This window comes from Scyliorhinus canicula, chromosome 2 (genome assembly GCF_902713615.1).
Source record: "Scyliorhinus canicula chromosome 2, sScyCan1.1, whole genome shotgun sequence".
In the NCBI taxonomy this organism is placed as follows: Eukaryota; Metazoa; Chordata; class Chondrichthyes; order Carcharhiniformes; family Scyliorhinidae; genus Scyliorhinus; species Scyliorhinus canicula.
Window position 1 is genome coordinate 164289800 of NC_052147.1, and position 23526 is coordinate 164313325.

General features: G+C 43.9%; 1 protein-coding gene across 12 annotated transcripts in view; it reads right to left on the reverse strand.

The window, feature by feature from the left end:
• LOC119960968 (protein unc-80 homolog) overlaps positions 1–23526 on the reverse strand; it is a 475408-nt gene that overhangs the window by 231412 nt on the left and 220470 nt on the right. For all 12 annotated transcript variants that reach the window (XM_038788541.1, XM_038788566.1, XM_038788560.1 and 9 more), the window contains 7 exons: positions 19452–19664; positions 15414–15549; positions 10859–10992; positions 10447–10612; positions 6474–6677; positions 6281–6378; positions 2073–2273 (listed from right to left, as the gene is read on the reverse strand). In XM_038788541.1, the coding sequence (XP_038644469.1) occupies positions 2073–2273; positions 6281–6378; positions 6474–6677; positions 10447–10612; positions 10859–10992; positions 15414–15549; positions 19452–19664 (1152 nt within the window). The remainder of the gene's footprint in view (positions 1–2072; positions 2274–6280; positions 6379–6473; positions 6678–10446; positions 10613–10858; positions 10993–15413; positions 15550–19451; positions 19665–23526) is intronic.

Sequence of the window (23526 nt, forward strand, 5' to 3'; positions counted from 1 at the left end):
CCTTCAGCGTTTCTTGACACCGCATGGAGTGTATCAAATTGGTTGAAGACTGACACCTGCGATGTTGGGGACTTACAAAAAGGATGAGATGGATCATTCACGTGGAACTTCTGGCTGAAAATGGTTTCAAATGCTTCAGCTTTGGTTTTTGCACTGACTCCCATACTTTTGAGGACAAGAATATAATCAGAACAAGATAGAACATAGAACATAGAACAGTACAGCACAGAACAGGCCCTTCGGCCCTCGATGTTGTGCCGAGCAATGATCACCCTACTCAAATCCACATATCCACCCTACACCCTATACCCGTAACCCAACAACTCCCCCCCCCCCCCCCCCCCCCCCCCTTAACCTTACTATTAGGACACTACGGGCAATTTAGCATGGCCAATCCACCTAACCCGCACATCTTTGGACTGAGATGAGACTGGACTGCAGAGCTTTCATCTGATGTTTTGGTTGTGGCATTGCTTAAGAACAAAGAACAAAATAGCACAGGAACAGGTCATTCGGCCCTCCAAGCCTGCGCCGATCACACGTCCTATCTAGACCAACCGCCTGTATCCTTCTATACACCGTCTGTTCATGTGCCTATCCAGATAAGTCTTAAAGGTCGCTAACGTATCTGTCTCAACCACCTCACTTGGCAGTGCATTCCAGGCCTCTGTGTAAAAAAAACTTTGCCCACACATCTCCCCTGAACCTTTCCCCCCTCACCTATAACTTTGTCTATAACATGCCATTTCTGCTATTTACTATATATCTATTCCCATGTCATAACATCACCAGCTTGGTCCCTCATTTTAAGTATACCTAGTACTAACTCCTGGCATACCTTCCGATACTACTCATTAATTGGTATCCTCCCATGATGGTAATGTCCGAGTGAGGTATATGACAGGCCATGTGATTACAGGTTGGGTACAATATTATTCTGCTAGTGCTGATGGCCCACAGTACATCAAGAATGCCCGTCTTTGAGCACTAGATCCACTTTGAATCTATCTCACATAGCATCGTTTTTTTTAGTGTTTCTTCATACCCACACCTTTTTACCCTTTGGGAAATAGTGGGGGAAGTGATGGAAGGATTCTCGAGCTGATTATCAGCCCATTGAACCACGTTATGAATGCTCCTGCCATGGTTAACAAATTCTGCCATTTGACTCAAACCCAATGCTTCTGGTAGTAGGGGTGCTACCACTGTGCCACAAGGCTTCCACATGGCACTGCTACACAGCATGATGGAAGGTGATTTCAGTGTGAAGACATGACTTTGTCACCATTAATATTGTAGTAGACACTGATGCCAATACTGTCATGGACAAACACACCTACAGATGTAGTCTGGTGAAGACAAGGTCAGCTAGGTTTATCCCTCCTGTTGGTTCTCTCACCACCTGACACAGGCCTAGTCTGGCAGCTAAGCCTTTCAGGACTCAGACAGCTTGGTCACTAGTGGTACTACCAAGCTACTGTTGGTAATGGACATTGAAGTGCTCACCTCAAGCACATTCTCTATCCTTGGTACTTCTTCCAAGTGGTGTTCAATATAGAGAAGAGTAATGATTTATGAATTGAGTTAGGAAAGTTAGAGGTAATTAGCAGGTAACCTTGTCCATGTTAGATTTAACACCAAATTTGAACTCATTGTCCAGAGCATTAATCTGTGCCAAAGGAATCAGTCCAGTATCATAAACATTCTGCCAGTGTTTTGCACACAGGAACGTCACAAATACAGAACTGAGATGAGTGACTAGTTGATCTGTTTTTGCTGTGATTTTTAAGTAGAAATCTTGGCCAAGAACCAAGTGAATGACATCCCTCTCTTTAAATACTGCGAAAGAACTTTTAATGCATTGATGAATCATCAGAACAAGAATACAAATGGCACCTCCAATAATGCGGCACTCCTTCAAAGTGAAAATTTAGACAAAATTAAGACCAGCATAATGCTCATTTTTTGTGGTAGGTTTAAATGTCAGAAAACATAACAAAAATAAGGAAGTTAGGAGTAAGAACGACAAATAGGCAGAACTTTAGTTAATAAAGCTGAAGAGTTATAAATACCTCCTTTGATTTCTTGACCCTCAAGCCTACTTTACTTGTAGTGTCATCTTCTCGGACGGAATCCACAGTGTCTCCGTAGAGGAGTTTTATTGCTCGCACAAGACGAGCACAAGATCGGCTGTGATGTTGGTAGCAATGAGGGTGGCAGTAATCAACATGACAGCAGATGAAACTTTGCTGACTGCACAACAGAATCATAACCTGAAGAAAAGGATTCTAACATTAGGAGAAAATATAGAAAAATAGCGTCTTTTGATTAGCAACCAGATGGAAAAGATGGCAACACAAAGCTTTGCCACAAATCATTGAATCATAGAATGATGCAGCACAGAAGGAGGCTGGGCCAGAGTTCACCCAGCGTAGGATTCTCTGTTCCTAACAGTGAATCCAGCCCTATGTGTCTGTGCTGGCTTCTTCAAACTGCAATCTAGTTAACCCCACTCCTCAGTTCTTACCCCATTTCCCTGCAGTTTGTACACCTTCCAGTATTGAACCGATACACTTTTGAAAGGTACTATTGACCCGGAGGTGGTAGCCGTTCGCCGACTTTCTCGGAGATAATTAAAATGTCAGCAGAAGCAGAAATTCAAGGGGGTGGGGTGAGGGCTAGACTATTGCTTTTTTGGTGGGGGTGTGTAGAATCTGATGGGGATGGAAATGTTTATTGTATCATGTTTATGTTGCTGTTATTGTTATTATTATAAAAATTACCAATACCCTAATAAAAATATTTAAAAAAAAAAAAAGAAAGTTACTATTGAATCTGTTTCAGAAAATGCTGGAAATACTTCACAGCTGTGGAGAGAGAAATAGAGTTAATGTTTCAGGTTGATGGTCTTTCATGCCAGGCCAGTTGACTGTTTCCGTTTTTATTTCTGTTTTTATTTCAGATCTTCAGTAATCACAGTATTTGGTTCTTTTATTGAAGTTGTTCCCACCACCGCACCAGGTATTGCATTAATTTTCTCCTCGTGTCATCTCTGCTTTTTTTTTACCAATCACCTTAAATCTGCCCTCTGGTGATTGACCTTTCAGGCATTGACAATCCTTTCTCTTTTTTTTACTTCATTAACATCCTTCATGATTTTAAATTCATGTATCACATCTACTCTTCACCTTTGCTATTCTAGTTTATCCAGTCTATTCCTGTAACTACAATTTCTTAACTCTGCAATCATTCCAGCAAATCACCTCACCATAGCCTTCACATGTTAGGCCCAGAACTGACAATGCAGTTGGGGCCAAAGTAATGTTTTATATATATTTCGGACCATTCCATGACTTTTGCATTCTAGTTCTCTATTTATATAGTCCAGGAATTTATGTGCTTTGTTCACCTGTCCTGCCATCTCCAAATATTTTGCATAAACTCCCCCAGGACTTTCAGTTCTTCCACCCACCCCCCTCCTTTAAAATTGTATCATGTAGCTTGTATTGTCTCTCCTTGTGCTTGCTCGCCTCATACCTTTCTGCGTTTAATTTCATTTGCTATGTGTGCATTCCATTAGCCTATCGGGGTCCTCTTGAAATCCATTGCTATCTTCCCCTGGCACGTTTCATGTAATCTTCAATTTTTGAAATTAGGAGCCATATACTGTCAAAACCAAGTCATTAATAATCAAAATCAGCAGTGATCCCATTATTGAACGTTCTAGAACTTCACTTGGTGCCTCCACCCAATGTTTTCTGCTTCTTAGATTTTGTATCACTGCTGCCACTGACTATCGTAACCCATGGGTCTAGAGATAGAATCCATAGAATCCCTACAGTGGGATTCCTACAGTACTTAGTCAGCACCGACACACTGAGAGAGCACCCCACCTAGGCCCACCCACAGCCTTATCCCCGTAATCCTGTAATCCCACCTAATCCGCACATTTTTAGACACTGAGGGGAATGTTTCTTTAGTATGGCCAATCCTCCATAGCTACACACTTTGGACTGTGGGAGGAAACCTGGACGAAACCCACACAGATACGGGAAGAACATGCAAACTCCACACCGACAGTCACCCAACGCTGAAATCAAACCCGGGTCACTGGCGTTGTGAGGCAGCGGTGATAACCACTGTGCCACCATGCCAAAGTATCTGGTCTGAACACTGGAAAATATTTTCCCACGTCTGAAACAAATTATCTTGGCAAGAAACTTTCACTACAAAGAGGAAAGTTTATACCACAGCAATAACATACCTCAAGTACCATGAGCCACAATGCCTCTTTCTGAATGAGTACTCAACAGGGATTGATCATTGATGTCATGAGGACATTCAGGGAAAGAGCAAGAATGAGACAGTGTAGGTGTAAGGTAACTGGAAAAAGAAAGAAAGGAGGCTTGAGGAGAAACCATTTCATGCAGCGATCGGGTAAGATGTGCTGCCTGATAGTGTGACGAAGGCAAAGCCAATCAAAATACTCAAGAGGGAATTGAATTTTATCTGAAAAGGAAGAATGCGCAGGGTTACAGGGAGAAGACTGGGGAAATACACTCGACAAATTGTTCATTTGGCAAACCGCACAGATACTTCAGGCTGAATAGTCTCCTTCTGTGCTTTAACAATTCTGTGATTGGCATTTCTTCTTTCCATATCAATACGCTGTAAGTGTGGAGTAAGAACAAGCCATCCAGTCCATTAGGCTTGTTATATTCCCCAGTCATCATAACAATGTGAGTTTGAAACAACCCATTTAATAGCCTGATAATAGATTTTGAACTGTTTCTTCCAAATGTATTCCAAAATGTATTACCTCCTATATTATTTATCCTTGACCAGTTGATTTCCTGTGACATCTCTAAATTTTGACTGCCTCAGGAACATTTATGATATCAAAAGAAAATAATAACTGCTTATTTATCTCACTGTTAATGTAGACTGAGTGGCCATGTGAGATGTGTTGACGCAGCTATGAAAGAGGTCACGTGGCATGAGTGTAGGAGTTATCTCCGGAAGTGTGGGCAGAGCATAAGTGTTGATGTAGCTGCTAAGCTAGTGAACAAACCACCTTTGTTGAAAGTCTTTGCTATCAGTGATTCAGGAACCCACTCCATTTCCAATTAACGTGAAACATTTCCCAGAATCTTACCCTGAATTTCATGTTTGAATTCCTTCAATCGGGTTTTCACTGCTGCCAATACTGAATGTCTCTTATCAAAGTTGCAAATGACATCCTATGTGATTATGACAAAGGTAAACTATTACTCCTTGTACTTTTTATAGCCTTTAACATATTTTATCAGACCATCCTCCTCCGATGCCACTCCCATTGTCCGCTTGCGTGGGACAACATTTGCCGTATTTAATTCGTCTAATCACAGCCAGAGAGCCACCTTCAATGGCTTCCCTTCTGGCTTCAGTACAGTTACCTCTAATGTCCTTCAAGGATTTATACCTTCATCCCCTCCTTTTCTCATCTCCATGCTGCCCCCAGGCAATATGACCCAAAAACAAATTAATTTTCACTATACAGACACATTCACTTGACACTCAGCTATACCTCAGCACCAGCTCTGCCAACACTTCCATTGCCTTTAAATTGTTCGACTGTTTGTCACAAATTTATTACTGCCTGAGCAGAATTTTGTTTTTCAATTAAATATTGGGAATACTAAAGCCATTCTCTTCAGTCTCCACCTCATACTATAGAATAGAATTCCTACAGTGCAGAAGGAGGCCATTCAGCCCATCGAGTCTGCATTGATCCTCTGAAAGAGCACCCTACTTAAGACAACTCCTCCACCCCATCTCTTTAACCCCATCCAACCGGCACATCTTTGGGCACTTAAGGACAATTTAGTATGGCCAATCCACCTAATTTGCACATCTTTGAACTGTGGGTTAGGGAGCTATTGACCATCCCAATCCCTGAAAACTGTATGAGGTTGAACCAAGGTTTTTGTCATCTGCATTAATATCTCCTATTGTGGGGCCAGATATTGTTTTCTGATGCCTCTGTGGTGTTTATTGGGACCCATTGAAAGTACTATATACATAAACTGCTGATGTTGTAGAAAGCGAAAGCTGTAATGTGTAGTGCTCAGTGTAGTGTCAGTGTATGGAAAATAAACAATGATTTAACATGCAAGTTATCTATTGATATATCATCCCTTATTTCACATTAGTATGATCTTGGTTCATGTATAAGCTATTACTTTCAAATTTGACATTCCAGAAACAGATGAAAACACAAATGAAAATCGTTTAAGCATACTGGTAACCACGTCATGTTTCTATGGTAATTTTCTTCTGTTCCTGCGGTGCTCAGTCCTTCTGGTTCAATACTAGGTTCACTGGTACTCCAGGGGCTTCCTGTTAAAATACAGAGAAATTCTAAGTACTATCTTTTCACATTAAATGTAATTCACATTGATTTGCTTGAAGGTAAATATATGTTGAGAAATTACCAATGTCAGTAACTGTGTCATGGCTTTGTGACAATAGAACCTCTTCATTTTCGGACTCAGAATCTTGCCGTGTAAGCTTTGTGCTTTTCAAGCTTCCCGCTCGGCGTATGCTTGACAAGGAACCGCCCTTCTTTACTCGAAAACTGCGTGCCCCTTTTATCTGAAGTAGACGTGAACCTCCTGGTCTTACTTTTCTACTTGGTCCTATGAATATGTCAAAAATGGGAATACTGATTATATGACATTGTATGTAAAATGCAGGTAAATTATTTCCTAATTTTGTTTTTATAAATTTAGAGTACCCAATTCATTTTTTCCAATAAAGGGGCAATTTAGCGTCGCCACTCCACCTAACCTGCACATCTTTGGGTTGTGGGGGGCTAAACCCACGCAAACACGGGGAGAATGTGCAAACTCCACATGGACAGTGACCCAGAGCCGGGATCGAACCTGGGACCTCGTGGCATGAGGCAGCAGTGCTAACCACTGTGCCACTGTGCTGCCCTAATTATTTCCGCATTTTGATCAGTAAATTTTGGACCAGTACAGCATAAAGTTGGACTACATGGCTAATTAGGATGCAAAGTTATTTTATCAAGGAATTCTGCACCTTGATCAAAATTGTTTTGAACTCCAGGTCAAAAATAAAAGTGACTTAAAATCCATAAACTATGGGCGCGGTGCAACAGCTGCACTGCGCCAGAAAAGTAGCTCGCCGCGGTGCAGCATGACCATTGAAAGCCGGGAGATCCCACTCCCAGAATCTACCCAGCTCGCAACACCTTGTGAGATTCAACGTAATCTCGTGAGACATTGTGGGGTGAATCCCTCCCACAATGGGCCAAATCACTTTTTAGCAAATCTGCATATTAGAACGAAGCAGTAAGCCTCACTTTAATGTGTAGATTCCCGAGTTACCTGAGGCTTTGAGGTGGGAATGAGCGAGGCTTCAAAGGGATTTAAATACAACTATGAAGATTTTAAATTGGAGGCACTGGGGTTCAAGAGTCGAGATAGGGCAGGGAGCACAGAGCGAGACCTGTATTGTTTCAAATCAGCTGAATTTCTGTAAACTGAAGAATGGGCCAGTAAGCAGTAAAGCTTTGGAATAGTCAAGTCTGAAAGTGGAAAAGGCATAGATGAGGGTATTGGCAGCAGGTGAGCTGAGGAGCAGGACAATGTTACACCGATGGAAGGACTTGGTCTTTGTGGTAAAGAGGATAAGAAAAACAGTTCAAGGTCAAATAAGGTGCTGAGATAGCAGATTATCTGGTTTAACCCAAGTGGGTAACTAGGGTGGGGATGGACTTGGTAGTAAACATACAGTTTGTGGTAAGAATGAAGATGATTTTCTGGTCTTAACAATAAGCGAATGTCAGACAAAGGAGGGTGACAAGATATAGAGGCAGCATAAGGGTCAAGAGGTGATAGAGTGGTAGAGTTGGTTGTTGTCAGCATAAATGTGCTGCATGAGACCATGGGCAAGAGTTTACAGAGTGCTACAATCCCCATTTCCCCCGTCTAGAAAGTCCACAATACTATCCGACAGCCATTTAACACTGGAAGCAGCTTTAAGGTGAGATTTTTGCTCGTATCTTGAGAGGATGGAGGTAGAGGGATGGATTCAAAAAGCCGGGGGCAGGGTTAAAGGGGTGCAATGACCTTGGGCGGGGTTTCATCCATTAATCACAGGAGACACATAAAAGGTTGTCTGACTCTCCCTGATAGACATCAGCTGAAGCTGCCAGGCTTTCCATATGGCATGACCTCACACCAGCATGGGTAAAATACCAGCGGGGGTATGAAAAGGCATGTAATACATCCACAGAGGCAAAGTCTCTGCTCAGAGTGTGCAGAGAATCCGACACTCCTTGTTATATGCAAAGAAGAGGTTACTGATTGGCCACTAATGAGGGAACTCGTATTCCAATTGGCTAATCTCAAAGGTCTTGTCTAAGTCATTACAAGGCCCAGCAATGGCTGCTTAGGAGCCTCAATTAGCCCAAGTCCAATGAATTCCCGAGCCCCTGTAAAAGTTCAGGTTGGAGGGGCGGATAGAAAGCGAGAAGGCCACTTGTCAGATTTTGCAAGTCTCCCCACCATCAAACCCGGCTGCCGGGGAGGTAAAATCCAGCCCCAAGCCTTTGGGTGATGTCCTCAAAGGACTCTAGAGTTAATCACTTGGATGAAAAGGAAAACTATTTCTAAAGCTATGATCGGACGCATAAAAGTGGAATCTGGTGAGGGCAGTCCCATATAGGTGACTATTGTAGTTACTGAGGAGTCCAGAAAGGTGAGTCAAAGGTAGTTTATTTCCTACTCACAACTAGGAAATACAGCAAATAAGTAACAGTCCAAGTCCCAGCTGGGACCATCCTGAGATTCCGATTCCTTCCTGGGCTGTCTTTTAATTCCTTGGGGAATTAACAAGGCTGTTGTTGGGCCTCTGTCTCCCAAAGGGGGGGAGCTCGTACTCCATGGGCTCATTTGGAGGTCAATCGGATAGTCCCCATGGGTCTCATGGGGGTTATAACACTAACCAATAGAGGAAGATGGTATGGTTGACCGGTTAAAGGTTAAGAAGGACAAGGTTAGATTATGTATCACATTCATAGCCACAGAAGATGTATTCTGTGACTTTGAATAATGCAACTCAGTTGGAGAAATTCAAACATGGAATTGGGAGTAAGTTGGATATAAATTTGTGTGGCAGCAGCAAGTTAGAACATAGAACAGTACAGCACAGAACAGGCCCTTCGGCCCTCAATGTTGTGCCGAGCCATGATCACCCTACTCAAACCCGCGTATCCACCCTATACCCGTAACCCAACAACCCCCCCTTAACCTTACTTTTATTAGGACACTACGGGCAATTTAGCATGGCCAATCCACCTAACCCGCACATCTTTGGACTGTGGGAGGAAACCGGAGCACCCGGAGGAAACCCACGCACACAGGGGGAGGACGTGCAGACTCCACACAGACAGTGACCCAGCCGGGAATCGAACCTGGGACCCTGGAGCTGTGAAGCATTTATGCTAACCACCATGCTACCCTGCTGCCCCTAGTTCAAGTTCAAGGGCTACTTTAGAGAAGACACTAACCCATTAAAATACACTGGTCCAAGTTTGCATTTAAGAAATTAAATTGAATCTAGCACTGCAAATTCTTATTTCTCATTCAAAGACTTTCATCTGTTTCACTTTCATCACCATAAGGGATGGAGCAATGGGAATCGGAAAGCCCGCTGGCATGAAAGCTGTTTGGCGACTCGCGTTGGATTCTTCCCCCGCACCCCCACCCCTCCACTCCCCCCACTGGCCTTCCCTCCCGCCAAAAGCGGGGTGGACAATCCGGCTACAATATTTGTGACAACACATAACAGTACTAGCAAAGCATCAGTGCATGATGCCTTCACATACATATAATCTGGTTCTAAATACTGACTGATTTTACAAAATCCAGATTTCTGCATGCTGACTTTGTGATGTCAATGGAGATTTCAATCTGTTAAAGCAGCAACAAAAATTCTATTCAAGTATAACACGCCACAGCTGCAAGGGAGGATCTGGGAATGCAATGGGTGGAAAGAGGTCAGTCCAAGAGCTTCACAAAGACTCCTTATCCTGGCGATGGAAGGTTAGCATTGCAGGGTACGATTCAACCATGTCTCATAACTATTTTTCCACAGACACAAGGAGGAATGTAGAAACAGGCAGCACCAATGCTATCTCCTTCATGGTGGTCATGCAACTGAGGAGAGGAACGAATTATGACCAAGCAATTGAACCAAGAGTTAGTCAATTTTTAAGGTGGACAGTTTTACTGGTCTGGATGCAGAGTTAAAGTAACTACAATGGGCACTGATCATCCATCTTATTTATACTTATACTTAGGTTTCAGTTGCTCTTTATTAAAAGAATAACTTTATAAATACATAATAGTAAATAACTATCTCTAAATCTTTTCCAACCCTTTTTCTCTTCACAGGCTGTATCTGATTTGAGAGTATGGCTGCTGCTGTGTAAAGAATCTTTTGAATCTTGTTCATCGTCAATAATTCCCGCAAAACTGATTTTCCGTTCATATCTGTGTCGATCTAGTTCAGGATCCAGATGGAGTCTGCAGCTTTCCAAATCCTGTTGTCAAGAAATAGACATCATTCAGACCAATGTGACAAGTATCATTTTTAAAACTCACAGTCAAAACGGAGTAGGAAGTTTTCATGTTTTTTGAAATGCAGTGTGTATATATGTTGCAATTTTGATAAAAATGACAAGATTTGCCTTTACTTTTGGCTCTTCTGGGTATTTATGGTATGTGCTGGGTAATATTTTCCCTCATAGGGTTATTTCTAGATGTAAGCAGTTGTTGATAATACTCACAACAAGAGGTTCAGTGCGTGGTCGCGGCAAGCAAGGAAATGTTTCTCGGAGGAACGTTGTTATCTCGAGAAGAAGTTGGCATGCTGCCATCTTTAATGCAAATGGACAGCCACACTTGGTGGGATTAACAGTATCTGTCAAAAACATTGAAATGACGAGAGGTAAAGAAATATTGGCTTAGAATAAAGAAGATTGACGGGGGTTGGGGTTTAATTATCCCAGAATCATGGTTACAGCACAACATGGAAGGCTGCCATTGGATCAGTTTTCATTACCCTATCAGACATTTCATTACCAATCCTAACCACTCATTACACAAAGTTTATCCTCATGTTGCAACTGGTTTCTTTGCAAATGACCCCACGTGCTCCTTGGTTATTGGCCCTTCAAACATGGGAAACAGTTTCTCTTTATTTACCCCATCTAAACACCATAATCAAATCTCCTCTTAGCCTTTGCTGTTCTAAGGAGAAACAGTGAAGATTTGCCAGTCTATCCATGTAACTGTAATCCCTAAAACCAGAAATGTCCTTCCCCTAATAATTAGCCCATAGAAACCCATCATTACACCCTCTTCCTAAAACCAGCACAAATACACCTATTGCTGCACTCTCTGACTAATAACCAGTGAACATGACTTTATCGCTACCCCCATAATCATAATTTCAATTTATGGCAATTAAACATACCAACTAAAAGAACACACGGATAAATGAACACTCACCTTGGGCAAATCAAAAGTATTCAAATTATAAGCTAATATATAGCAAATCTGATTCATTTGTGACTGTCTGTGTGGATTCTGCACGTTCTCCCCATGTGGGTTTCCTCTGAGTGCTCCGGTTTCCTCCCACAGTCCAAATATGTGCAGGTTTGGTGGATGGGCCGTGATAAAATTGCCCCTTATAGTCCAGGGACATGCAGGTTCGGTGGGGTTACGGTGTTATGGGGATCGCTGTTCTTTCAGAGGGTCGGTGCAAACTCGATGTGCCAAATGGCTTCCTACTGTATTGTAGGGATTCTATGATTTGACTTACGCTGTGTTTAATTTGTTGGTGGTAGTTATTTAACATGTGTGTACTGACATGCACACATCCTCACTATAATAAAATCAAAAGTAATATCTACAGTTGTATTCAATTAGGATCTAAGAATGTGGCAAACAAATAAAGAGACACTCGGTCCATAAAGTCCTTTCTGACTGCAGACAGTTTGTGTCTAGTTTTAATTCAATTTTCTATTACCTGAAATCTAATCCTATCAAATGCCATCTAGTCCTGGATGCCCCTCCAACCCTTCCAATAAAGTAATTCTCTGGTTCCCCACTTAGAAGAATTCATACAGCCAGCTATAACTGCACTAGTTTATCCTGGAAAGTTAAAATTTAATGCAAAAGTTATACCGGTCAGGGATTTATTTATTTAAAGTACAACTTAATGGCTGAAATACACATATTCGAATTTTCAGCTTTGAAAACAATTCCTCTTGTTCAAATTCCCTGAATTAATTCAATTTTTGTCAGCTGCCACATTGGTTACATGTCTCATAAAAATCTTGAAAATAAAAACCTGATTGTTTCGAAGAAAACAAAAGTCCAGAAGGAATATTTATTTCTGAATGTACCTATTTGTTTGAAAGAAAATATTGGCCTCATGAGATATGTGACTGATATAGTTTTTAAAAGTGAATTTCATTATGACACAAAATACCGAGAGTCAGGTCAAGGTCTGTGAATGTATCTTCAAATTCCATACTTCAGTACTTGCACCACCAACCTGCTCAATGTATCATACCCCAACCACCACTTACCCATCAACAACTTCTAACAATCAGGACTTAAGCATACCATTTGTGCAATCGATCTGACCTTCACACACCTACCACTGCTCGAATCCTCATACCCACATTCCACAGTTTTCACATGTAACTATTCAGCTATGATAACAATACCAATATGTGTTGCAAAGCACCCACTGACATTCTTTCCCCTCTCTTTCAGGACACGATGGCTCATAACATAAGGTAACATTGAACAGTGGACAGGCCATTACCCTCCTCCCAGAGGATACAATGCTCGGCAGGATTGGCGTGGCCATCAGTGAGGCCGTTGCAAGTAACATTGCTGATGCCGCCCAGGATAACATACATTTTCACAGTAACTTCACTGCAGTGTTAATGTAAACCCACTTGTGACAATAATAAAGATTATTATTCCCTCCTTATGCATCTTTTGAAATCCCACTTCACCCTCATCCCACATGAAGTACAAGCTGCAGCTGGTAAAACCATGCACCTTTTAATTAGCCTCCCTTCCCTCAGACCAACCTTTCCTTTGTGTATTTGTGTTTTTAGTTATCCATAAGTACCCAGATATCGTGTCTGCCAGTGGTGCCTGAAAGTGAAAGACCAGCGAATGAGCAGGCCTCTGAGGAAGTGCCATCAGTTGATTTGATGTCCATGGTCAACAACTGAGATAATGGCTCTGCATATATTTGAGGGTAGTAGAGAGGCAAGCGAGGCAAGTGGTAAGTTATTAGGCATGAGTGGGCTACAGCCACACCGAGGGAAAGAATAGCATTGTTGCCAGTTTCCTGGACGGAAAGGTTGCAAATGTGCTACTGTCAGAGGATTTTATGAGGACTTCAATGGGGCCGTGGAATAGGGAAAGATTAATGGCCATGCACACAGAAGTTCTTGGTGCATGACAAGTCTTCCAGAAAACCTCTGCCTACTACCAAGGAGTACGAAGGAGTTCTGCTCCATCTTTGAGCCCATTCTTTCCAGTGGAATTGATGCCTATCACTACAATGCCCTGGAAATCAAGTACATTAAAGAATATGGGGATAGAGTAGGAAGGTGGAATTGGGGTAGAAAAACACTCAAGATTGCACTGAATTGCAGAGTAGGCTGAAAGAGTCAAATAGTTTATGCTCCTAATTGTTACACATGTGGGCTCAGCCACCTTGCAGTGCCTGAAATCTCAGGATCCACTGTAGCACTGGCAGAAGCCATGCCAGTCTAAGTGCTGCGGTGGAAATTCAGCTTATGAGATCTATGTTTATTGCCATACTTGGTGCCATGCAAGTTCAGACTGTTGCCATCATGGTTGTGGGAGCTAGTCCTCAAAGGCCCATAGCAGGGATTCAGAACAGTCAGTAATCTGTGCTCCAGCAGATTATTAGGATGGTGAGGGTCTGCCCTGGAAGAGTGGCAGTGGCTGTATGGTGTATGAACCTGCTTTTCTCTCTCAGGATGACAGTATTTGTCCTCCAACCACTTCTACTCCACCATTCTCCTTGCAGTTGCCAATTGGGCAGCAATAGTTTGACTTGCTTGTCATGTTGAGATAGTACAGTCCAAATCTGGGACATTAAGATCCAGAGCTGCTCGAGGGTGTCCTGCAAGGCCACTAGCAATCTCCCCCTGGGAAAGCCAGGAGCTACCCTGGGTTCTGCTATTCAGTTAGCACTGTATAGAAAAGCTAAACAAGGAAAAGGCATCAGCAAAACCGACCCAAAGAGGAAGCACAAGAGTGAATAACTGAATATTTTACTTATTAATGGAAGAGTTGCTCTGTGATGTCTTTCATTTTTTTCATTTCAGGATTTTGGCAGCTATGAAGGGATGGTAAGGTGGGGAAATGTGGAGCAATCGTGATCTCGGTGCTTTTCATGGGAAATGGAGGCTGATTAGGTACTCACGGACAACCTGCTGAGAAAGATAATGTGCTAGATGCCGTTTCACTTCTTCTACTTCTTTCTCCCATTCCAGAGGTGATAAATTGGGAAAAATGCTCCAGCAAGTACTGAAGGAACCCCCCAGAGCAGTCCAGAATATGGCATTATAGCACTCCAATGGTCTACTCTATGACACTCCTAGGGACAGCATAACCATCAGCGTAAGACTGTTGTCTGCACATGGTAGGTAATGAAGAACCATAAGCCATATGTGCACATGGTAGCCTTGATAATTTAGTTTTGTATTGACTTCATTTGAACAGCCTTGGAGGCTGAGGAGGGAGAGATCAGAGTGGAAAATTCAAATAACATCTGATTTGGACATGTTGCAGCCTTCTGGTCTCAGAGCACTGAATTTAACAATTGCAAATCATAACCTTGAGCCTCATTACTTTTTTTTCGATGGTAGCTGAAGATAACTCTGCCTTTCCCCCATTTACACTTTCTCTAGTCCCATCTTTGTTTTTTTTATTATTCCATTACCATTTCCTTTTGCCTTCCACCATCATTTATATTGGCATTCAATCTTTCCTGGTTTCCACCACAGGATGGACCTTCCCTTTAGTTCTTCACATCCCCATACCCCACATCACCACCTCCAGCCCCCCCCCCCCCCCCCCCCAACCATCGTACTTGTTTAAAATCAGCTAAATCTGTACTTCTCCCATTCTGAAGACAGGTCATCAATTTGAAGCATTAATCTGTTTCTCTATCCAATGGTGTTGTCTGACCTGCTGAGTACCTCCAATATTTTGTTCTCATTTCAGATTTCCAACATCCACACTCTTTTACTTCAGTTAAAAAAAAATTAAACATACTGTCATCAAGAAAATCTTCTTCTTCATCTTCTTTCCGCAATCGTCTTTTCGTCTCATCGTCATAAATGAAACTCAGTATGTTTGCTGGGCTCTCACTCTCGGTGTGACACAGCTCATTCAGTCTGTTCCCAATAGCCTATCAGGAATCCAGTATCATAACTTCAGAGAGAAAATTAAGCATTTGCATATAGATAAAAAAGCAAGCAGTAAACTTTTCAAAAATGTTCATTTTTGATTGAGTAGTTTGGCACACAATGAATCGCCCTTGTTGACTCTTCATTACACATACACACACATGCTCTCTTTTGCTCTCTCTCCCTCTCTGCAGGCTCACGCACAAGGTCATCCACAAAATTACCTGGGAAATGCTGAGTGAGAGGAGGAATATCTGGTTGAAATAATGGAGAGGGAAAATAGGACATGACTGTTAAAAAACAGAACCTGCAGACTCAGAAATTAAAGCCATGCAGTCTCTGATCTTCAATTATTTATTTTAATTGAAAAAGTGTCAACTAATGAGGTGTTGTCGCAGCTGCTTATAGTAAGAAGTCTTACAACACCAGGTTAAAGTCCAACATGTTTGTTTCAAATCACTAGCTTTGGGAGCAATGCTCCTCCCTCATTCACCTGAGGAGGGAGCAGTGCTCCGAAAGCTAGTGTTTGAAACAAACCTGTTGGACTTTAACTTGGTGTTGTAAGACTTCTTACTGTGCTCACCCCAGTCCAATGCCAGCATCTCCACATCACAGCTGCTTATATCCTGGATATATCTTTAGCTTAAGTAGGGTGTTTTGTTGTAAAACCACCGTCATTTTTGAGGCCTAAACAGAACGGCAGTCTGCCATAAATGTTGTTCCTACCATTGAGAGGAATATAGCAAATTAGGTAGCACAAAAAAAAACACGAAGCAAGGCCGTCAAGGCAAAGCAACATGAAGGAGGAAGTAAAGTCACCCTAAAATTTACAATATTATTTCTATCTAATGTGGACTTCCTTCGTTGGTATGGGCCACACGAATAGTACTACTGAGAACAAAATGGTTAAAGACACATCTGCAGTAGCGCATAGGATAATATTTCTGGATAAGGGGTTTCATTTCTGCCCAAAGTTTCCACAGGGGCCTCCCTCTGGAAATTACTGAAAGCAATTTATACCACAAAGTAGAAATACTTCTTTTAATTTGGTTCCAATAGGTGGATTATAAAAGTATGCGTGCCAATTACATCAAATGGTATTTTGTCACTTTTGTTAGACTGTAGAAGGGGGGTGTAGGACAAGGATGTCTGCTTTTCCATTTCTTTTTTACTGGTCTTGCAATCTCTAACAATTACTTTTCACCCATCAGTGATCTGCTAGCTGACTTACATTGGCTCCCAATTAAGTAGAATAGAATAGAACAGTACAGCACAGAACAGACCCTTCGGCCCTCGATGTTGTGCCGAGCAATGATCACCCTACTCAAACCCACATATCCACCCTATACCCGTAACCCAACAACCCCCCCCCCCCCCCCCCCCCTTAACCTTACTTTTTAGGACACCACGGGCAATTTAGCATGGCCAATCCACCTAACCCACACATCTTTGGACTGTGGGAGGAAACCGGAGCACCCGGAGGAAACCCACGCACACACGGGGAGGACGTGCAGACTCCGCACAGACAGTGAACCAGCCGGGAATCGAACCTGGGACCCTGGAGCTGTGAAGCATTTATGGTAACCACCATGCTACCGTGCTGCCCAAGTAATGGCTTGATTTTAAAATTCTCACCCCAGTTTTCAAAATCCTTCCACGGCCTAGCCTTTCCTTATCCCCATATCTCGTTCAGCCCCACAACTCTCCAAGCTATGCATTTCTCCAATACTAGCCACTTCAGCATCCCCAATTTTAATTGCTCCACTGTCGGTAGTTGTGTCTTCAGCTGTCGAGGTCCTATGGTTGGGCAATGTCCGCCGCCGCGAAACACGCGGAAAATCCTGCACGACATCCTTTTGTCCAAATTTGTGGTCATCTGCCCAAATATTTCCTTTTGTGGATTGATGTCAAGTTATGCTTCATAATGCTCCTATGAAATGCCTTGAGATGTATTATTATGTTAAAAGCACTTATAAATGCAAGTTGCTGTTGAAAGGGAAATCACTACATTCAAAACCTCAGGGTGAAGAATATAAGACGATCTTTTATACAGATAACGTCATTGTTATTACAGGATCCTCAGGCACATTCTTCTACACTTGATTAAAATTATAGATTACATTAATTCTTGATTGTGGGGGAAGCACAGTGGTGCAGTGGATAGCACTACCTCACAGCGCCAAGGTCCCAGGTTCAATCCCCGCTCTGGGCCACTGTCCGTGTGGAGTTTGCACATTCTCCCCGTGTTTGCGTGGGTTTTGAACCCAAAGATGTGCAGGGTAGGTGGATTGGCCACGCTAAATTGCCCCTTAATTGGAAAAAATGAATTGGGCACTCCAAATTATAAAAACAGAATTCTAGATTGTGAACCATGGCTTGATACAAGTTTACCTGGAGAAGATCTGTAAAATAGCAAGGAAACTACCAGCTGCTTGCAGTCAAGTTGTTTGATATGATGTAACCTGTTCTCCTAAAGGAATGGTCTTGCAGGGCATAATCATCATCCTAAACTAACATTGATCTGAAACATTAACTCTATATCTCGCTCCAGAAATGATGCCTGACCTGCGGAGTAATTCCAGAATTTTCTGTTTTCATTTGTGATTTCTATTGTGAAGCAATTCACAAAGTATGATATCTTGGGCTTCATAAATGGAGGTATTGAGTATAAAAGCAGGGAAATTATGCTGAACCATTGTAAAGGTCCGGTCAGGCCACAAATAGAATACTGCATCGGGAAGAATGTCTTAGAGAGGGTGCTGAGGAAACTTACCAGTAGGTTCCAAGGATGAGGCAATTTAGCTGCAAGGTTATAGAAGTGCACAGGATTATGGCAGCTTTAGATAAATTAGACAAGTAAAGGTGTTTTCATTTGCTGATAGCACAAGATATCGGAGACACAGATTTAAGGTACCAGGCAGGAAATACAAAGGGAACACAAGGAAGATTATTTGTACACTGTGAGTGGTAATGACCTGGAACTCTCTGCCTAGGAGAATGGTGAAAGTGGAGATGATTCATGATTTCTAAAGGAAATTGGACAGAAACTTGAGGGATATAAACTTTTTCTGTTTTGTAATATATATTTAGAGTACCCAATTATTTTTTTTCCAATTAAGGGGGAATTTAGCATGCCAAACCACCTACCCCACACATCTTTGAGTTGTGGGGGTGAGACCCACACAGACACGGGGAGAATGTGCAAACTCCACACGGATAGTGACCTGGGGCCAGAATCGAACCAGGGTCCTCGGTGTGGTGAGGCATCAGTGCTAACTACTCCGTCACCGTGACACCCTTTTGAGGGAAATAAACTTGCAGGGCTAAGGAGCTATAACGGGAATGGAACAAATAGAATTGCTTACATGGAGCTGGCGTGGACTCTGAAAAGCAACCTTCTGTGTTGTAATAACTTCCCATCTCTGCCCTTATGCTTACTTTGAGGTAAGGCCTTGTATCTTCAATTTATCTACCTGTGGAAATAATCCACGTTTACCTAGTTTATCTCCCATCAGTTTGGCCTTCTCCATTAAATTCCACTATAAAGCTTCACAATTCCAGAGAATGCAACTTACTTTAACTTCTCTTTGTAGCTCAAAAACTCTCCCTATCTGGTAATTTTCTGGTAGAGTTGCATGTGCATTCTCGAGGTATATTATATCAATGTAACATGCAAGAACGTAAAGCTGCACACATTATTCAAGATACGTCTCATTCCTGGAACGCTTCTGGTAAGTGTCCTCTGCATTCTCTCAAAGGCCGTCCCGTCCTTCCTGATGCAATATTCTAATTGTGTCCTATGCAATATTTAGTTGGATATTATGGATATATTACAGACATTGATTAGTCTTGATTTTTTTCCTTTCAGATGCCATTTATTACTTGCCAAAGGCTCCTTCCTTACCTCACCCCATTGACAGAAGAGTTTTGCTGCCTTCCACTGTAGTTTCTGATTACGCTTATTTCCAACCACAGGTGATCTTCCTCGTGATAAACCTTTTTTAGCTATATTAACGTGGTGCCCTTTCATCCATTCTGGCCAGTTTCCACGGTTGCATCGATGTACAAACCGGGCACATTCCAAGAATAGTGTTGCCCTTGCTACCACTGGTGCTTCCTAGGATGAAAGAATCATTTAAAAATTAGTCAAAGGGAGACGTGCAAATTAATGATCAGAATACATTTTACCCTCCAACTGAAATGCACAAACGGACTTCCTTCCCTAGGCCATTAAACTTTTCACGTAAAAATGTTAAGCTGCAATATACAAAGTCATTTTGCAGCCTAAAACTGGGACTGGCTCCGTGATCCTCTTAGCTCATGTGAAGCTCCAGAATAGTTCCCCAATAAATGAGTAGCCCACTTTATGGAAGGATGCCCACTACCCAGAGCCCATGCACTATCCCCGTAACCCCACCTATCTTTTTGGACACTAAGGAGAATTTAGCATTGCCAATCCACCTAACTTGCACATCTTGGAATGTGGGAGGCAACCCAAGCAGATGGGGAGAATGTGCAAGCTCCTCCCAAAAAGTCACCCAAGATCGGGATCAAACCTGTGTCCCTGGCGCTGTGAGGCAGCAGTGCTAACCACTGTGCCACCATGCCACCCTGGAAGCATTTAAAGTGCCACTCGTAAATGGCAATCAACATTTGAATCGTCTTTCATCTGACATAAGTTTCTCTTCAATTTATAGTTAATGGTATGTATTGCAATGTGTTAAACATTAAAACGTTGGTGATTCAGCCATCTAGTTCGCAGTTTCAGAAGGAATCGTAGATAATAACAGAGCAGGAAATTGCAAAGAACCAAAGACAGATTAGGTCGGTGTGTAAAACCGGGACAAATGAGGCTCAATAGGGCGAAGTGGGAGATCATCCACTTTGCATCTGAAATACGCAAATTTAAATATTTTTTTGATGATCAAAGGGTGACATGGTGGTATTGGGCGGGATTCTCCGACCCCCCGCCGGGTCGGAGAATCGCTGGGGGCTAGCGTCAATCCCGCCCCTGCCGTGTCGCGCATTCTCCGCCACCAGAGATTCGGTGGGGACGGGAATCGCGCCGCGCTGGTCGGCGCACTCCCCCCGGCGATTCTCCGGCTCGTGATGGCCGAAGTCCTGCCGCTGTCAACCCACTCCCGCCAGCGTGGATCAAACCACCTACCTTACTGGCGGGAGGAGGCGGTGCGGGCAGGCTCCGGGGTCCTGGGGGGGAACGCGGGGCGATCTGACCCTGGGGGGTGCCCCCAAGGAGGCCTGGCCTGCGATCGGGGCCCACCGATCGGCGGGTGGGCCTGTGCTGTTGGGGCACTCTTTTCCTTCCGCCTTCACCATGGTCTTCACCATGGCGGAGGCGGAAGTGTCCCCCTCCCCTGCGCATGCGCTGGGATGATGTCAGCAGCCGCTGATGCTCCGGCGCATGGGCAGACATACACCAGCCGGCCAAGTCCTTTCGGCCCCAGCTGGCCAAAAGCCGTCCACGCCAGCCGGCGGAGCGCCAACCACTCCGGCGCGGGCCTAGCCCCTCAAGGTGAGTCCGCACCTTTGGGGTGGCCTGATGCCGGAGTGGTTCACGCCACTCCATCCCGCCGGGACCCCCCCAACCCGCCGGGTAGGGGAGAATCCCGGCCATTGTCACTGGACTTGTTATTCAGAGATCTGGGGCGGCATTCTCCCCTACCCGGCGTGACGGAGGGTCCCGGAGTAGGGGAGTGGCGCCAACCACTCAGGGGTCGCGCCTCGCCAAAGGTGGGGAATTCTCCCCACCTTTGGGGGCCAGCCCCGCGCCGGAGCGGTTGCCACCAGAAGACCGGCGCAAAAAACCGGCGCCCCCGGCAGCGGGGCTGGCCGAAAGGCTTTCGCCGGTCCGCACATGCGCCGCAGTCACATCATCGATAGCTGGCCGCTGACGTCACTGCCGGCGCATGCGCGATGTGGGGTTCTCTTCCGCTCCATCTCATCCGTAGGTATGAACATAACACACAGAACATACAGTGCAGAAGGAGGCCATTCGGCCCATTGAGCCCGCACCGACCCACGTGAGCCCTCACTTCCATCCTATCCCTGTAACCCAGTAACCCCTCCTAACCTTTTTGGTCACTAAGGGCAATTTAGCATAGCCAATCCACCTAACCTGCACGTCTTTGGACTGTGGGAGGAAACCGGAGCACGCGGAGGAAGCCCAGGCAGACACGGGAGAATGTGCTGACTCTGCACAGACAGTGACCCAGCGGGGAATTGAACCTGGGACCCTGGCGCTGTGAAGCCACAGTGCTATCCACTTGTGCTACCGCGCTGCCCACAAAAGTGGTTAAAGGGAGACGTGCAAATTAACAATCAGAATACATTTCACCCTCCAACTGAAGGGTAAACATCGGCAGGTCCCATCGGCAGGATAGACCCTGCAAGTGTAGTGACACAATGGTTTCCAGTCAGGAGGGAATGTCGATTAGATTTAGATTTATTGTCACGTGTACTGAGGTACAGTGAAAAGTACTGTTCTGCGTACAGTCCAGGCAGATCGTACCATACATGAAAAATATAGGACATACAATAAATTGTCCTAGGAGTCCTGAACAATTACTCTGGACCACACCAAGTCTCCTCACATCAAGTTAAACATGGGCAAGAAAACCTCCTGCTAATTACCACTGCCCCACCGCCCTACCCTGAGCATCTCTCCACCTGCAGCAAGTGAATCAGTACTGCTCTATGTTGAGCACCATTTGAGGAAGCACGGAAGGCTTGGTAACACCACTACAGAAGTAGCTGGCTGAGTCCGACATAGCTGCTAGACTGAATCTGCGGCAAATGGTGAGGGAAAAACATACCTGACCTCATCCTCACCAACCTGCCTGCCATGACATCGGTAGGAGTGACCACCACACACCCCTTGTGGAGATGGAGTCCTGACTTCACACTGAGGATACACTATTGTGTTGTGTAAATGATTTCAAACAGATATCGCAACTCAATTTTTTTTGGGCATCAATTTTTTTTAAAATTTAGAGTACCCAATTAATTTTTTCCAATTAAGGGGCAATTTAGCGTGGCCAATCCACCCAGCTTGCACATTTTTGGGTTGTGGGGGCGATACCCACACAAACACAGGGAGAATGTGCAAACTCCACACAGACAGTGACCCAGAGGCGGGATCGAATCTGAGACCTCGGCGCCGTGAGGCCGCAGTGCTAACCACTGCGCCACCGCGCTGCCAGAAGGTTGGGCATCAATGAGGCATTGTTGGTCATCAGCAACAGCAAAATTATGCTCAATCACAATCTGCAACCTCACGGCCCACCATATCCCCCACTCTACCATTACCTTGCAACTAGCCAAGGAGGCTATATCAGGGGCAGCACCAGTATACTTAAAAATTAGATGTCAACCTGATGAAGCTACGATGCAGGTCTACTTACATGCCAAACAGCATAGGCAGCAAACGATAGCCGGAGTTAAACAGTTAACTAACAGATCAAATCTAACCTCTGCAGTCCTGCCACATCCAGTCATGAATGGTGGTGGATAATTAAATAACTCACTGAAGGAGGAGACTCTACAAATGTCCCAATCCTCAATGATGGGAGAGACCAGCACATCAGTGCAAACGATAAGCTGAAGCATTTGCAATAATCTTCAGGCAGAAGAGAATGAGAACGTACGGATGGAACTCAGGGAGACTGCGAGGTTCTTAAGCAAATTGACCCAGGGAGTGAAAAATATTGGAGGTGTTGGCAGGCTTAAAAGTGTACAAATCTCCAGATCCACGTAAATTGTGTCTCAGGGTGCTGTGGGATGGAAGGGAAGAGATTGCAGGGGCTCTGACCCAAATTTTTATTCCTCTCTGGCCACGGCGGAAGTGCCTGAGGACTTGAGAACAGCTAATGTTGTCCACTATTTAAGAAGGGTGAAAGAGATAAGTCAGGGAACTACAGACTGGTGAGTTTCATGTCAGGGAAACTATTGGAGAAAATTCT